General features: G+C 42.4%; 1 protein-coding gene across 20 annotated transcripts in view; it reads right to left on the reverse strand.

Annotated features, from left to right (window-relative positions):
- Positions 1-570: 570 nt before the first annotated feature.
- The window catches only part of plekha5 (pleckstrin homology domain containing, family A member 5), a 71291-nt gene continuing 55674 nt past the window's right edge, over positions 571-16187 (reverse strand). For 4 of the 20 annotated variants that reach the window (XM_035642326.2, XM_035642334.2, XM_047333216.1 and 1 more), the window contains 17 exons: positions 16045-16131; positions 15253-15372; positions 14249-14302; positions 10612-10674; positions 10441-10521; positions 9416-9565; positions 9174-9275; positions 8241-8399; positions 7604-7759; positions 7012-7129; positions 5580-5731; positions 4328-4537; positions 4039-4200; positions 3277-3410; positions 2811-2953; positions 2034-2133; positions 571-1652 (listed from right to left, as the gene is read on the reverse strand). In XM_035642326.2, the coding sequence (XP_035498219.2) occupies positions 2042-2133; positions 2811-2953; positions 3277-3410; positions 4039-4200; positions 4328-4537; positions 5580-5731; positions 7012-7129; positions 7604-7759; positions 8241-8399; positions 9174-9275; positions 9416-9565; positions 10441-10521; positions 10612-10674; positions 14249-14302; positions 15253-15372; positions 16045-16131 (1983 nt within the window). In that variant the 3' untranslated portion in view covers positions 571-1652; positions 2034-2041. The other 16 variants (XM_047333210.1, XM_035642336.2, XM_047333211.1 and 13 more) reach the window with 16 other exon arrangements.

The following is a 16187-nucleotide window of genomic DNA, read 5'->3' on the forward strand; positions in this document are numbered from 1 at the left end:
ACTCAAAGGTCTATTGGAAAGCCCATGTGTGCTGGGCACCTTGAGGTGTATGAGGCTTGTTTTCATCATGTTTCTTCAAACACCAGATGGTGCGATTCAGACATCATCAGTTATGAACCCGGGGTCATAAATCAGTCTTTAACTTGTAACAGCCTACTTTCTGTCATTCACCTGTACAACATTTAGAACTGCCTTTGATTTGTTTGAAATGTTCTGTGTAAATAAAGTTTTATAGATCAATAACAAGCAAGTATTTTATTTTCTCGAACTTGCACTTGTACAAAACAAGTTTGACACCAATGTTGCAGCTGCAGAATAACCACAAGAGGGCGGTACAGCTCCATATTTGGTCATTTCTGATGAAGCTGATAATTCATACATTCAAGGCTAAAATTTCAAATGTTAATGTTTGATGTAAATGTTTAAATCAATATTCTCATTAGACCTGAATGTAGGGATCAATAGCAAAACTATTTTTCAAAAGTATTCTGACTGAGTTATTGTCATTATGTAGGACAATGTTGTCATTACAACTACCTAAGTGGCAAAGAACACAAATGCAACCACACGTTAAAAATGGCAACATTTATTTAACATGATATAAAACAGATGGGATATGAACATTTTCAAATCAAATATAGTATGTAACCGTTAGTTGGATACATCGTCCCATCCTGCTGTACCATGTACATTATATACACAGTAAACCTTTAATAATTACACTTTGTACACACAAAAAATAATCCTGGATCCACAAACATATTTTATTGCTTTTTACATGTGCTAATCTTTTTTTCTTTCAAACCAACATATAAAATAGAAGCAAAATCAGATTTTTTTCCTCTTCTCAGTTTAAATATCACTCAGCAATTAAAATAAAAGACAGTATAGAATGACTTAAGCCAGAACATTCACATAAGTGTCGGCAACAATGCGAGAGGATTGCAGAACATCCCATTTTTAAATAATTACAACCCAGAAACAAGAAAAATTACAAATAATCTTAGTCTGCAGCAATAAAGTGGCTCCACCTTTCATTGTAATGGCGGGATCCACAATAATATCTTATATACTCATGTCGCGTCAGCAAATGTTCTTTACAATAAATGGATAAATATGAATGGTTGGCTGGGGACCAATGTCTGAAAAACAAATTGAGTGATTTATACAAGAACTAAAATAATCAAAAAACATGTTCTTGTAAGCTATTTGGGTGAAAAATGTGGCATGGCCAAAAACGTTTGGCCACAGGCACAAAAACAAAGCTCAGTCTATTAGCCTCATATATACACACACAGACATCCGCCCATATCCAAACAAGGACCTAAAAAAACTATATAAATAATAAAATTAAACTTAAAAGCCTTGTAAAAAAAAAACTGAAGGGGGGAAACTGTAACAAAAACTGGATCAAAGTGGTGTGAAAGCAAATTGCAGAGAAATGTCGGAGAGAAAGTGTAGTTGGTGGCACAGGAGCTTAAGACGTCACAGTGAGCATAAAGAAGTCAAAAGGCTAAGACCCCAGAGGACAGCTTCACTCTCTGTGGGCCGGGGCCCTGTGCTGATGTCCTTGGGTACATTTTCAGGGGCATCGTTATACTTCCACGGTAGTTTCCTTCATGTGTAGGTTTTTACTGAGGCCAGAGCCTGTGCTGTGGAGAGAGAAGGTGAGAAACAATCAGATTATGCTCCAAAAATAAATCACACTAGAAAATTGAAAACTAGGATTGTCTATGTCCAATAATTTAATTTGATTCAACGGTTTGTTTTTTATCAGTAGGCAACAACAAATACTGTGAGTAACTACACAGACTACAAGAAATAGCACACAATGAGGAAACAGTCATGTGTGTACACCAGCTACAGAAACAAACATACAAACATCATAACAATTCTCCCTCCTATCCTTGTGTGTGAAGGTTCATGAATCCCCTCATTCTGTCATGAGTTTTCTCCCCATAGACAACAATTGAAATACTGAGAACACTTTAGCATTGTGAGTACGGACAAAACAGGTTGATGAATGCCCTTACTGGTGCTACTACACACACATGAAGTGAGACCCGTCAGCGAGCTGAGGGGGTGTGTTAGGAGACTGTGGTATGGGTGGGGGGGAGGATGACAGGCTTTTCACTGCAACGAAACAGAGCAACAAGATAAGCACACAGAGACACACGTACACAAAAACAAAATAAAAATTGCATTTGTAGGAACCAATGAAACTAATGAAGAAACTAATAAGACAACAACAATAAATGAGTGAACACGTACAGTGGAAGTAGCTACAGTTTGATAATCCAAAACATACAAGACGCTTTCAGACATGCACTGAAGTCTGGACATTTTCCTGAAAGTTTTCCCGGAGGGGCTGTATGTGAGAACACAAATGTCCGCAAATGTTGCTCTGGACAGTTTTCGAGAACTTTTCCCTTCAGCGCCCCCCCCCCCATTTCGGTAAAATGTCCAAGTGTGGAAGTGTAGCAGGAAAATCTCCGGAAAATTCGCAGCGAGTGGGCAAGTGGGCGTGTTGATGATTGTATTATCGTCATGTCCAGCCTCCTGCATGCTCCACCCAGATGCCACAGAATGTTCCGGAAATGTTCCTGTTGGCGTGAACGCGTGTGACTCGGACAATCTCCTGCTGCCTTCGTCATATGCAAAAGGCAAACTCTGTAAAATGTCCAGACCCGATTTTCCGCACATTTTCCAGAAATCATGTCTGAAAACATGAGGTAAAAGTAAGAACAAGCTCCCACTAGCTTTTGTTTTATCTCATGCACCCCCTGCTCTCATTCTCTTCAGGGATATACCTGCTACCAGCTTGCTGCGTTTGGAGGCCTCAGCTGCCAGTTCATAGGAGATATTAATCATCTTCTCCTTCTCCTGTACGGTACCCTCCTCTTCAGTCTCCTCCTCTGGGCTTAGAGCCATGCTCGGCAATGCATTTTGCATACTAGAAGCACATAGCATACAAAATTGGACTTCTGTATTATACAATATACTGTACATATTCAATTCTGAACACACTTTCAGACTAAACAGATTTCCCACGGAATAAACAAGCTATCTATTTTCAAATCAATTCAAGAGAGATGTGACATTTAGATTTAAATGCCACAGTGGCTGGGAGATGGGAAAATGAACTATTCTGCACATCTAAGGCCCTGATCTGCATGGTGGGGCCTTTTGAGCCAATCTGTGGTTATGTCCTGCGCTGACTCCAACCTAACACCTAACTTCTACAAAGACATTTTATGCTGCTGGGAAGTATTTTACCTGTTTTTTGCTATGAGGGCTTTGATGCGGTCGACTTTCTTCTGCTTATCAGCCTCCTGCTCCGGGCTCAGAGCCTCCTCAGGATCCGACTCTATGTAACGTTCAGGAATCAGCACTTTGTCAGGCACAGAAAGCTGAAGAAAAAACAACAACCGCAGAGCAAACACTTTATAAAGCACATTTCAAACAAATGAATGGAATTCTTTTTTGTGCTTTACAAACTAAGAAAACAAAACATAGAAGACGGAAGTGTAGATGATACAATTATGCAGGTATAAATGACAAAGGGATGCTCAATATCGTCATCATCATCATAGAGTACAGGAAGTGGAGTGATCAATAAAGTAGGTGGAATGTGAAATATTCATAAAATAATCGACTTGTCCTAATAATCCGGGCTGCAGTGGTTTGGAACTTTTTATATTGGTAAATAAGTCAATTGGTATGTGCACATTCAAGGAGCGTGTGTTCAATGAGTGTGATATCTAGGCAGCACAAGGCTCCACAGTGAGTGTAATACTTAAAAAGTAATTAGTAGCATTTTGTTACAGAATAAGCTGAAAATGAAGATTTTCTCATAAATAATTTGTTAATTACTTCAGGGTTTTTAGTTTCATTGAATTAAAAATACCATTTTATCACGTCACTTTAATTAAATTAGATTAAATCCTAAATACATCCATAATACTTGATGTTCTGCTGGTAAACTCTCCCTGAATGATTTCCCTGTGATCATATTTGCCTTTACAGTCGGTGTCCTACCTCTCGGTCCACATTGAAGTGGTCAGCATGCGAGGCTTCTTTGAGACGTGCAATCTCCTCGGCGGGCGTCTCCTGCTGCCTGACCACGTCTTGCTGCCTGAGAGACGCCTCCAGCTCCTGAAAGTCGAAGCTCATCACCTCCTCTCTGCGTCTCATCTGGGACTAGGAAAGACACATGACAAGCAAGACCACAAGATCACATCACAGGGTCCAGGATTTTATGTCAAGCTGTTCTGATCTTCAGCGCTGCCTTAATGCCAAAACAATGTCTGTGTCAGTCATCTGATACCTGCTTGCTGCGGGATTCTTTAGTAAATGAGTGACTGCGAGAGGGTGTGTTCTCCTGGCTGCCACCCCGGATGTTGTGGCCTTTCTTCTTCTCCCTCAGGGCACCCTGCTGGTGGCGGCGGATCCTCTCCAGCTGCTCCTCCACACTCATCCTGGGCCGGCCACTCTCTGCAGCACACAGCTGCTGCTCCACGGCGCTGTGTGGACGCTCCTGTTAGCAAGAGAGGACAACCACTGACATGCAGACTACATAAAAAATGTAGGCCAGATATTCACCGCTAGGACACAGATGCCACAAAAGTAAATTTTCACGAGGCAGAGCCACAGTTGATGTGTGGAAATAGCATCGTCAAAGATAACAGTCAAGATTGACATAATTACCACAATAATGATAGTGAAACGGCTCTTTAATGTTCACTCTCTTAGAACCCATCTGAGCAAACTCAAATGGAAATAACCTGACTACTTAGCACTCCCGCAGGCTCCTGCTGGCACACGTGGGTGCACTCAGAGAGGCTGGGGGCCTGTTAATGCCGGAGAGGCTGGTGAATCGTGGCTGATAGTGTGAAGTGAACTGGAGAGAAGTTGTTCATGCTCAGGTTTGTGCCACACTGGAGGGGGCAGGCACATCTGGATTCAGTCCAGAGCCGCAGGGCGCAGGCTTCCCTGTCCCGATTGTTCACGAGGCTGGTATCCGAGGGCCCACGCTGAACTCTGACACACTCTTACCACCATGGAGTACACTGTATGTCTGTGCTGTTGACGCTATACAAAGTTCACATATGTTCATTTAGACTGTATGTCCATCTATTTTTTTTTTTTTCAGCGGACACACTAAAAACAGGACACACCCTACAGTGTGGTGCACTGATGACATGTTGTTTCTATATTTAAGCTGATAGTGTTTGAGGCTGGAAACTATATAAATCCAGCTTGGCATCTATTTGATGGTTGGTTTTGAGACCATGAGTCACACCCTGGCCACGTTACACGAGTGGCAGCTTAACAACCACAACAAACCAATGAAGAGATTCAAAGAAAATGGGTTATTGCCAGTATACCCATGCGTACAGGGAATAACAAAAAAGATAGGAAAAGCAAATTAATTAAAATTTTTAAATAATTCATATTATTTGTTTTGCTCCTGCTGAGAGACAAATGTCTGGTTTGCCATGTAATCAAATAAGCACAAGAGCAGTATGGTTAAAATGTGTCAAGAACAATTATACTATTACAAGTGGAAGTCACTTCACCTGCAGAGCAGTGAAGACTGAAGTCCTGGGACTCACCGTCCTGGGGTCTGGCTTCTTACTCTTCCTTAACGTGACATATGAAGCTATGGAGGAAGACTCGGGCACAGGAGATCTGGTTCTGGGCGGGACGATGCCGACCGGGTAGGACATTCCTAGCAAGAGACGGGAGGTCAGTGAGGAACCTGGTTCAATGGCAGAGCACCTGCTTTAAAGATTCTGTCATAAGACATGAGTTCGCACAATTTTAAAATACAGGATGTACATGTTGTAACGGAAAAAACTCTTAGCAGACAAGTGTTCATATTAGCACATTAGCTTTATCATCATCAGATTGTACTTAAGAGTATGAGAATACTAATACACCTACTGAAATTTGATAATTCATACTATTGAATACTCTGTTGGATTAAACCTGTGTATCTGTGAGACCTTCAAGTAGACCACTGACATCAACAGTAATAATTCCAGCAGTGTTTGAAGGCAGCATCATCTACTTGCTGCTGTTGATTGTTGGGGCTGTGTGGAACTCGTGTAATCATTCAACTTCAGAGCACCTGAATTATGCTTTGCAAGCTGTTTCACCCAAGGGAGACCGTTTGCTCTTTAGGTAAATCTAATCCATCTTGTCACAGAGGATTACGTCTAAATAAAGATGATTAAATAGAATTTAAGTTATCTCAGCTCTGACACACATTAAATTAAATCCGAGCAAAGGCCTTTGCAAATGCCACTGTATCCATGGTAACAACTGGACACAGTAATGGCTGACAGCTCACGCCTTTTGAGAAAAGCCTGACCTTGTAGTTACTCCTCGTTTCAAAGTGATGCCTGAGTAAAGACCATGATGACCATGGCTACTACCAGAGCCAGGAACAAGTCTTAAGGTGCTAATGTATATGTATTTTCTCTGCCACCGAATGAGCTGATGGCTTCTTACCAAGAGCTTTAACGGTCATTGCATTTTCAAGACAAAAGGTTAGAATACGCCCTCTGGGCAGCGCTGCTTCTTCATCCTATGATGCTGAACTGAGCCACAGTCACTATCGCAAAGAAGATTCTCAAGACAGGATGGTAAGCATGTAAGCTTCAGTAGAAGAAGAGAACTGGTAGAAATAGAAACAAGACAAGACGTAAAAAAACGTGCGTTGCCTTCCATTGCTGGAAACAGCTCTTGGCGAGTGAAGGAATGGAGATTGATTCTGAGCGAAATGTTTCTTCTAGACTGGTAAGTTAACAACTGTTAATGCTAATGTTGGCTATGTAGCGAAAGCAAAAAGATTTACAGTATATGAAGGTCACCCAATATAATTTCTTCAGGTGATTAGATGTTTTTAAGAAGTGCAGGTTTTAAAATTAACTGTGATTAACTCAAAAACATATAGTTATGAGAAACTGGCATCATGTTAGCTGGTCTTTTTCTACTCTAATGTACCTTTTCCAGAATGTTCTTTATCAGACGGATGTTCAGATCGGTCTTCTCCATTGCTCTCATCCACCTCAGCTACTGTGGTGAGCTCTGGTTCACTTTTATACAGCCTGTAGTCTTGACCCTGTAGGTGAGCAACAATGGAAATTAGACACATTCAACTGGAAAATTGTGACATTTTCTTTTTAATGTAAAAAAAGAAAATACGCATTTTAGAGTAAAACTGTTCATGTATTGTGAGTTTGAACCATTGTTCTCCTGATAAATGAAGGTAGCCAGGACAAATTCAAACTAAACACCAAGGACAGGACACAACAAATCAGAAGCGCCACTTTTTATCACACAGAAAACAGAAAAGGAAAATGAAGGAAGTGCAATTCTATTAAAAAAGGGGGAACAACAAGACAAACAAGGCTTCAGCAAACTACCTGAAAAAATAAATGAGGGAATAATGGCATCAAATTAAGAAAAAAGATGATCCAACCAAAAACAATCCAGAAGACATCAGATGTCCTTCAAAATGAAAGTGAAAACCATCACAGCGAACAATGACGTGTGATGACGACGGCGAGGGCGGGGTCAATGCAAGCGGGCTTACACTGTGCGTGCCATTCCTGTGATTGGCTTTCCTGTCTTCCGCCCTGTGGAGTGATGAAGGGCGCACACCAGCATGAGAGGGCAGAGGGGGCACAGTGGGGGGGTTGGGCTCGTAGGACTGGGGTAGGGGTGGCCGTGGGGGTACCGAGTCCTCCTCCTGGGGATTATACAGGGCATGACTGGACAGGAAGCTAGGTGACACATGGCGCCACCACGCACGCTCCGGGCAACCACCATCTGGTACTGAGTTACTCTGGCCCATAGGACGGGCAAACCAGCTGATTAGCGTGAGAGAGGGCTCCACATGCTGCGAGAGCATGACGGACACATCTACTTCAATAACACCACTCGTAGTGGTCACGAGCATGGCAGCCATTTTCAGCCCCCAGCTTATGATGATCATCATATACACAACTGGAAGAGAGCCGGGTATATTATCTCTGCCAGTTGATACTGTAGGTTGTTGTGTATGTGAGCGCTCAGAAGATTGTGAAAAATTTATAGGAAAAGAGAAAGAGAACAAACCCTCACTTTTGATAAATAGGACAACAGTTTGATTGATGAATGACTAACAGAGTTAAAAAATTACCAAAACAGCTTTCAATTTTGTTTCATCTCTCCTTTAAGTGGTGCCTCACCTCGCTTTTGTGGTTACTGAAGTTGGCCTTAGGTCCATAGAAGCCCATCCCATCCATAGCATCTCTCTGAGCTTTGTGTTTATTGAGGGCCTCCGTCACATCTTGAATCCTCCACAGCTCTTTCTGGATGTGGACGTGCTGCTGGCTGGGAGGCTCCGTCTGGTCGTGCACAGGAAACACACAGACGTTCACAAATCACTGAACATCAGCTGGAGATTCTCCTCCAACTCTGAATTTGGGGACCTAATAATGTAAGAATAACATGCAAAAGACAGAGCAGGGAGCAGAGGAAATTAAAAGAGATGAGAATGTGGAATAGTGAGAGGGGAGATTATGTATCTGCTAAGGCGTGCAGTAAATCCAGACACTGATCCGTTCTAGCTCCTACAGGCTGTAAGAAATATGAACCTCAGAACTGGATCAGCAAAGACGAGCGATGAGAATAGGGTTATGGATAGAAAGGAGGGGCGCAGGGACACGTAATTATCTCCTCCTTACTGATGATAGGTTTGTCTGTGTGAAAGGCACTATGTCCAGATTCCCTGCAGGCCCTCCGACTCTACTCTGACTGATCATGGATGAACTGTTAGATCTGTTTCTCTCTGTCCCTACACCTCTGACACGATGAAGGACAAGATAAAAGATTCACTTAATGAAGGCCTGCTCCATCAACCTTATTTTACTTTATTCCCTCACCTACCTCCTTCCGCAGCACAGAAATGTTCTTAACGTTTTCCCCAAATTAAAAAAAAAAAGTGTCTACAAAAAGGCTGCTTAGGTGTTCAAGGAAATTTGCCTCAATTCCATCTTTCTTTGAAGCTCTGGAGAATATGTATCCAACCAAAACCCAGCTATTATGCCAATGCCCGTTTTAGACAGCACACAGTTGTGCAAGACCGAATGGTACAGCTTCCGTCTCAAGACAGATCCTACCTGAGGGCTTCCCAGCGCTTCTAACTGCTCCAGCAGGTTGTTCTTAGCCAGAGTCACATCACCTTCCAGCTTTTCATACTCCCTCCACGACCGCTCCAACTCCTGGTGTGGGAGAGATTAACTTGGTGAATGACAAAGTTGGTAAAACTTTCATCTTAGTAGCACTCCTGAAGACGTGTCCAGCACGAGTGTGTCTGCTGTGTGTGTGAATGTGTGTGTGTGTTTGTGTGTGTGTGACTCACAGAAGTGACTCTGGACAGCTCTCTGCAGGTGCTGAGTAGGCCGCTCTGCAGTAAGTCTCTCTGCTGGATGACGCTCTGCATGGCAGCTGGGTTATCGGCGCCCATCTCGATCTCCTGGCTGGCTGACAGCAGCGCTGTCTCAAGTGTATGCTGAGGGAACATACAACATGACAAATACACAGGCAGCGTGAGTCGCTGTAACCTTTCAGGTCGGCTAATTTTAGCAAAGTCTTCACTGTTTATTATCATTTAAGGCTGCAGCATAGATTCCCAAACTTTTCGGGCCCATGACCTTGTTTTTAGTTCCCACACTTCTTGCAAAGAATTAATTCAAAACAGGGCTGCATACAACTCACTTGCTGCATACAACTCCTACTTGTAAAACTGTGTTAAATAGTGTGTATTATGTACTGTATATGATTAATTGATAGGTTTATCAAGAAAATGCCAAACAAATGACAATCTTTACCCAGCAGCAGAGTATAGTTTTAAACTGCTGATTCTGTCTGGTCTTCTTAAAACCCATTTTTACAGACCTGCGTATATATGATGACATCTTTATTCTATTCTTGCCCTTGTTTGGTGTCCTAACTTGTTTTGTGTTTTTATGGGCATGGAGATATACCATATATTACTGTTCAGTTCACTTTTAGCTAAGTTTATTTCCTATCAACACTTCGAAGGGACCAGTACAACGTTACCGTCTCTGAGACAGTGGACAGTCCGATATGCTGAATGGGACACGAAAGCCCTGCCGGCCAGAAAACTCTTGCAGGATAAAGACAGTAGCTAGGCAATAGTTTATCATTTATAACAGATAAACAAAACTTTTCAAGGGATTTATTTCTCTCTCTCTCGCTAAGTTTTGTGAACATAAATTTAACTCAGGCTATTCTTAGAATCCAAACACTGCATAAACTGTGCATTCTTTATGTTTTTTTCCTTTTCCACTCGACACCAAATCCCTGTGAGCATTGTTCCGTGTGAGAGGTAAAGATGATGACAGATGTGCAGTGCTCAGTCACCTTCTCTCTGTACAGCTGCTGAAGTTTGTCCTCCTGTGTCCACACCACTTTATCCTGCTCACACAACCTGCTCAGTTTGGTCTACAGGGAGAAAACAATCAAGAGTTGTTACGGACAGTTGAATGGAGCATCGTATCATGACACGTCGCATCCGTGTCACACTGAACTTACATCTATGTCCACCTCTGCTGGTACACATGTGTAGGAGTGTTCTCTGTAGTCTTCTGGACTCAACTGTGGAGAACAGACGGGACATCAGACACAGACACAGACACCAAGTGCGCAAATGCAAAGAATGTGAAGATCTAATGCAGTGTCATGGAAAAATGCTCTTTTTACTGAGCAACAGAATTAGCCCTAGTATAGAAACTTGCATTTCAGACCATCTAAGTTAGCAAACCAACAATGGGAGAGTAGTCAGTCTAAACAATCTCTCTTCTAATGATTCTGGTGCCTCTTGTTACATCACCCCACAGACATTTGTCTCCATCAGCACAAAGCGGTTTGTTCTTTTGGAAATGCAAGGGGGGGGGGGGGGAGACCATGTAAACCAATATTGCTTGGTGAATTCTCAGTCAGCACATCACTGTGTTTTATCCAACACACGCTCTGCAGCATATTGACTCTGCCTGTCGCTTTGCTGTGGCCAACCGAGTTGCAGTAAATATTAGTGCAGATATTAATTTGACATTTCCACAGAATAACAAACTAACCACAGATCTCCATATGAAATTTATACACACAGAACCTCATAATGCTAACGACAATTATAATAATTATCCAGTAACTTTAATCTGTCAGAAAAATATAAAAAAAATTAATACAGGCAGGTTTAGGATGTTGCTGCGATACAGAGCAGACTGCGATACAGTTAATACGTCTACACTATTTATAAACCTAGAATAATGTAGTATAAAGCTACAAAAACTACAAAAAACAAAAACCTTTCTCCTGTTTGTCAATCATGCTATTTTAAAAAACACAAAAATAAAATTACAGGACCGCGAGGGAGTTATTTCAACTGCATTGGATCCCATGTTTGCAAGTAATGCATTCATCACAAAATACTTCAAATACTTCTAAATATAAACAGGTGCAGTCCATAAATATCAGGACAGTGAAATATTTCTGTGTTGTTTTGTTTCCTCTCACACTGGATATGAAATTACATAATGACATTATACGGTCATTGTGCCAACTTTTAGCTTTAATTTACATTCTTGAATTTAAAAAAATAGCATGCATGTTTAATCAAATTAAACAATAATCACATCAGTCGGTGGTGGGGAGGGTCTCCAGCCCACAGACACTTGCTATCTTTCTTTGTGGCGTTCTTCTCTGCCACAACTGAACTGGAGAAACTTGCCTTCTTACCCTCGTGTTTGCTCTTAGTCTTGTCTTCAGCGAGTGAAATATGTGATCATATCACAAATCAGATCACATTTCACCAATGTTTTCCACAAGAAAACATTGGTCCCTCTGCTTGCAGAGTATGTTTAGTTTCACTACCAATGTGCTTTAAAATGTCCCCATTAAACTTCAGTCACATTTTTGAATTTCAAATCCAACGTGCTGGTCTACAGAGTTCAAACAACAATAAATATCTCACTGTCAAAATACTTTCAGATTCCACTGTGTGCCAACACTCCACACTTTCACACAGTGTTTGTTTAACACCCTCAGAGTACAGTTAAAGCAGGTAGGACCTAAGCACCACATGGCATTCCACACAGAACATGCAGACACTTCTACAGCTCTGCGAGCGTCACTGTGGTGTTGTGTGGTGTGGACTACGGGTGACATGAGGAGGAGGACGAGGGAGACAGACTTCTGGCAGCTGAACAGGAGGGAATGCAGCTGTTGCCGGGCCGGAATGCCGGGCAATGAATGGGCAACGGGGTGAAGGTGGTGTGGGAGGAGTCTTCAGCGGCACTTTTACACTTCAAAAGTGGCAAAGTGATGTCACAGCCATCGTCACACACAAGCCGGCCCCTCTTTATCCTTTTTTCATCAGCAGAATGACGAGAGGGGGTGAGGGGCAAGGAATGAAGACAGGTAAAAAGGAGGAGAGAGTTTACCTAGGAAACATTAGCCTTCCTCTTCGCCGATGGCCCCCTGACTTTATTACACCTAACGAAGTCTATTCAGTGGTTGATGCTCAAGTAAGTCCAGTCTTAAATCACTAACATCCACTAACAGTGTTTGATTTACTAAAAATCGGTTTTAAAGAAATATAATATTAATGATGCATCCTTTGTACTAATGGTGACTATCAATAAACTTTATTGTATTTTAAATTAAACCATTAAAACAATCACTGACGGGCTTTAAATCCGGCATATCTTTTTTCACAAACACAACCAGTATTTGTTGATGAACTGTCCTGACAAGTCTGGCGGTGCAGAATTTGGTCACACTCATTAGAAACCTCCTGGCCAGTCCAGGTGGCTAATGAGAGAGAAAACATTCTGTGCATGGTTGAGAAAAATCACACACTGACCTTCACTGATTAGAGCGCTAGACAAAACAAGACGGAAAGACTACAGGCTCTGCCACCTAAAGGATTTGGGTGGGACCGCAGCTTTAACTTTAGATTCAGGACAGTCCCACAGCTGGCTGAAGATGTTCTAGACAACGATAGCAACGTCGAGAGTGAACGGTATCCAGAGACAGTGAGGAAGGGATTTCACTGAATGGTGAAGCATACACATAAAAACTACTCATCTTAAAGTCATGCCCACGTTTGGCATGACTTCTCATAACAAGAGAGGAACAGTCAAAAGCAATGGATGAGGAGGTGTCGGCAATACAAACGATACAGGGAGACCAGTCTCAAGATGCCATGGGGACTCGGACATCGAAGGAGCATTGCACAACAGACCAAAAGGACAACAGCGATTGGTGAGGATGAGGCGGAGCAAAGCCTTCGGCTGGCCTTACTTGGTAAAGTTGAGGCCTCGGGGCAGAGTTCTCAATCAAAGTGTGAGTCATGACGATTAAAGGGTCATTTTCCTTCATCTAGTCCAGTGTGGAGAGGAGCGATACAGCAAGTGTCAGTTTACAGCAGTGCGTCACTTCAAGAGATAACACCCACAATGTTGTTACACCTCAGTCCAGCAAACATGAGCGTGTGCATCCACGGTGAACGGAGATGGATACAGCAATGAGAAGCAACAGGAAATCCTTCAACCAGGACCAGGAAGACATTTCAGTGCAAAACTGCAAGACGCAGCGAAACGCTCCAGTTAAACCATATACTATAATGCTGGAAATATAGCTATGTGACAGCAAAATTACATATTTCTTGGCTACATAATCTGAGACCAGCTCACTTCAATATGAAAATATCTGGAATCTATTCTAATCTGTCTTTCTGTGCACTTTTTAATTGCTCAAATTGTCAAAGCACGTCAGAGCAATAAAACCTGACAAGATTTGAAGTTCAAAATAAATTTTGCAGGCACTGTTTAACGATATGATAAAATCTTCTCTATAAGTACTTTATATGGAAACATGATCTTCCAACTCCACAGAAAAGTGATATCCAGATATTCAGTTAGTAAAGCTGACTGGGTATTGTATTCAGACAAATGAATGAATTTATTGGCCCATTTATGGAGACAGGTGTTGCAAACTAGCTTCAACCAAAAATGCTGTGTTAATGTGACGCTGGTCCATATGTGGTTATCGCTACAGAAATACATTTTAAACTATATGACATAATCATTTTTGTAATAAAAGTAGAGCATTGAATGGGTACAATTCAAGTCAAGAGGACACAGGGCCATGCATTCATGCATTACCCCACCTGATTGTCCAAAAACATGAGGTTCCTTTGGAGGTGATGAGCGAGTATGTCATTCTAGCATCAGCAGCGAAGGATAGGAAAGAAAAGGCAATGTGAGAGTGAGACAAGAGAAGCAGTTTTTTTTCTTTCTAACAATTACGCTCTCTCTCTCACACACACACATACAAGCATGTCATGTAAAGTGTACCCAAAGATAACCAGGAAGAGAGGGTAGGACCAGTCAAGGTGAAAAAAATGAGGTCAGGTACCAGATGCAGTACTGTAGTACTGGACTGCAGTGTAGTATTGGTACAGGCAAAAAAATTAAAAAAGATAAAGAATCAGCTTGAAGCTGAGGTTGAAATTCTGATACTAACTCACTACTACTACTAGTACTCAAGCGAAGGCCTCGATATTTGACTATACTGGCGCATGAAGGTCTCAAATTAATTGTAGAACAATAGGTTGAAAAAAGTGTTTTTTAAAGTCAACACTTATCACTCAATCTCAACCATTCTCAACCTCAGGCCTGGTTGACCTACTTCAGGAACAGTCAAATCTGTCGTCTGTCGTCTTAGAAGAGTCTTAAAATGCACAAAATCCTGAATTAACATTTACGTTTGCCAGTGGTCTTAACCTCCTTAGCCGGTCGCTCTTGCCAATGGCTTTGAGCTTCATTTCCGGGTAACATCTGTCTGGACTCTTCATGGAAGAAAAATGACTCTCTCAACTGCTCGCTCGTCCTGAAATAGTCCAAAATGTGATGAACTGTCAAATGTCGTATCATAGTTTTACATTTTGGAGCTGTTTTTTTAAGTAGCTGATCACCAAATATGATGAAAATATGATGGACTTTATGGAGAAAATGCTTACTTTAGTGCTTTTCCCCTTGAATCAGCCACGTATGAAGACTTAAAAAAAAGAAACAATCCTCTGGATCAAGATGGATAATGGTAGTGGGTGACGATGGCATACACACCACACGCTAACGCACAAGCCTGCAGAGGCATCTCTGGGGGCCTGACCTTTGGGTTGTCGCCATCCATGTTTAGTTGCATAAGCTGTGCTACAGTGTGCTCCCGGATACTGTTTAGTTCTGCCTGCTGCCGCCGCAGCTTTATCAGCAGCAGAGTCAGTTCCTCGGGCTGCGAGGGAGGGAGGGAGGGAGGGAGGGAGGGAGGGACATACAGCCACAATAACGAAGGGAGAGACACCGCAGGGGGAGTGGGAGAGGAAAGGAGAGAACACACCAGGACAGGAGATTTAGAGGTATCAGGCTGCCAAACAGGTGAACAGTTACTATATCTATAGTTACTATAGCTGAGTTTTCATCCAGCTCCGCCCACGAGATAATCCAAGGGGCTGTCGCTGTCAGCATCATGCGAATTTCTTTCCACTTTACCAGCTCCATGAGGACACAACACAGTGCATGGCTTTGAAATAAATTCCTGATCTGACTTAAGGAGTTGTGAGTGACGGGTTTTTAAGTCTCCGCTGATGTGAAGCGAGTGTAAGCAGCTCCTGAAGTGAGCATACCCTCAAATCCTACCACTTGGAACATACATCAGAGTTCTGCCTGTCTCAACGTCTTCTTGGAGGGAAATGAGAGACAGAACGAGGAGCAGGCAGGTGGGGTTATGAAAATAGCCTTGTCTGCCTTGCTGTGTGTGAAGAACCCCCCCAAGTGTGAAATTACTGGGTGGTGCGTCACAGAAATTCATTCACGTTTCTTCACCGAGGAGTACACTGACACGAACCTGGCCAATTAGAAGGCAGCGATGGACACGGGGGTGGGGGGGGCTCGGATGACGACTTACTGTTTTGCCTTGGAGAGACTGGGCAGTGATTGTCTGGACTGGGATCCCTGCAGGCATTGACCTCCGGTCAGGTGGGTAGGCATACTGCTGGACAGAGTAAATAACAAACTCGTCAGTGACACCGTGGGTTGGATTCACCCTAA

This window comes from Scophthalmus maximus, chromosome 7, assembly GCF_022379125.1.
Source record: "Scophthalmus maximus strain ysfricsl-2021 chromosome 7, ASM2237912v1, whole genome shotgun sequence".
Taxonomy (NCBI): domain Eukaryota; kingdom Metazoa; phylum Chordata; class Actinopteri; order Pleuronectiformes; family Scophthalmidae; genus Scophthalmus; species Scophthalmus maximus.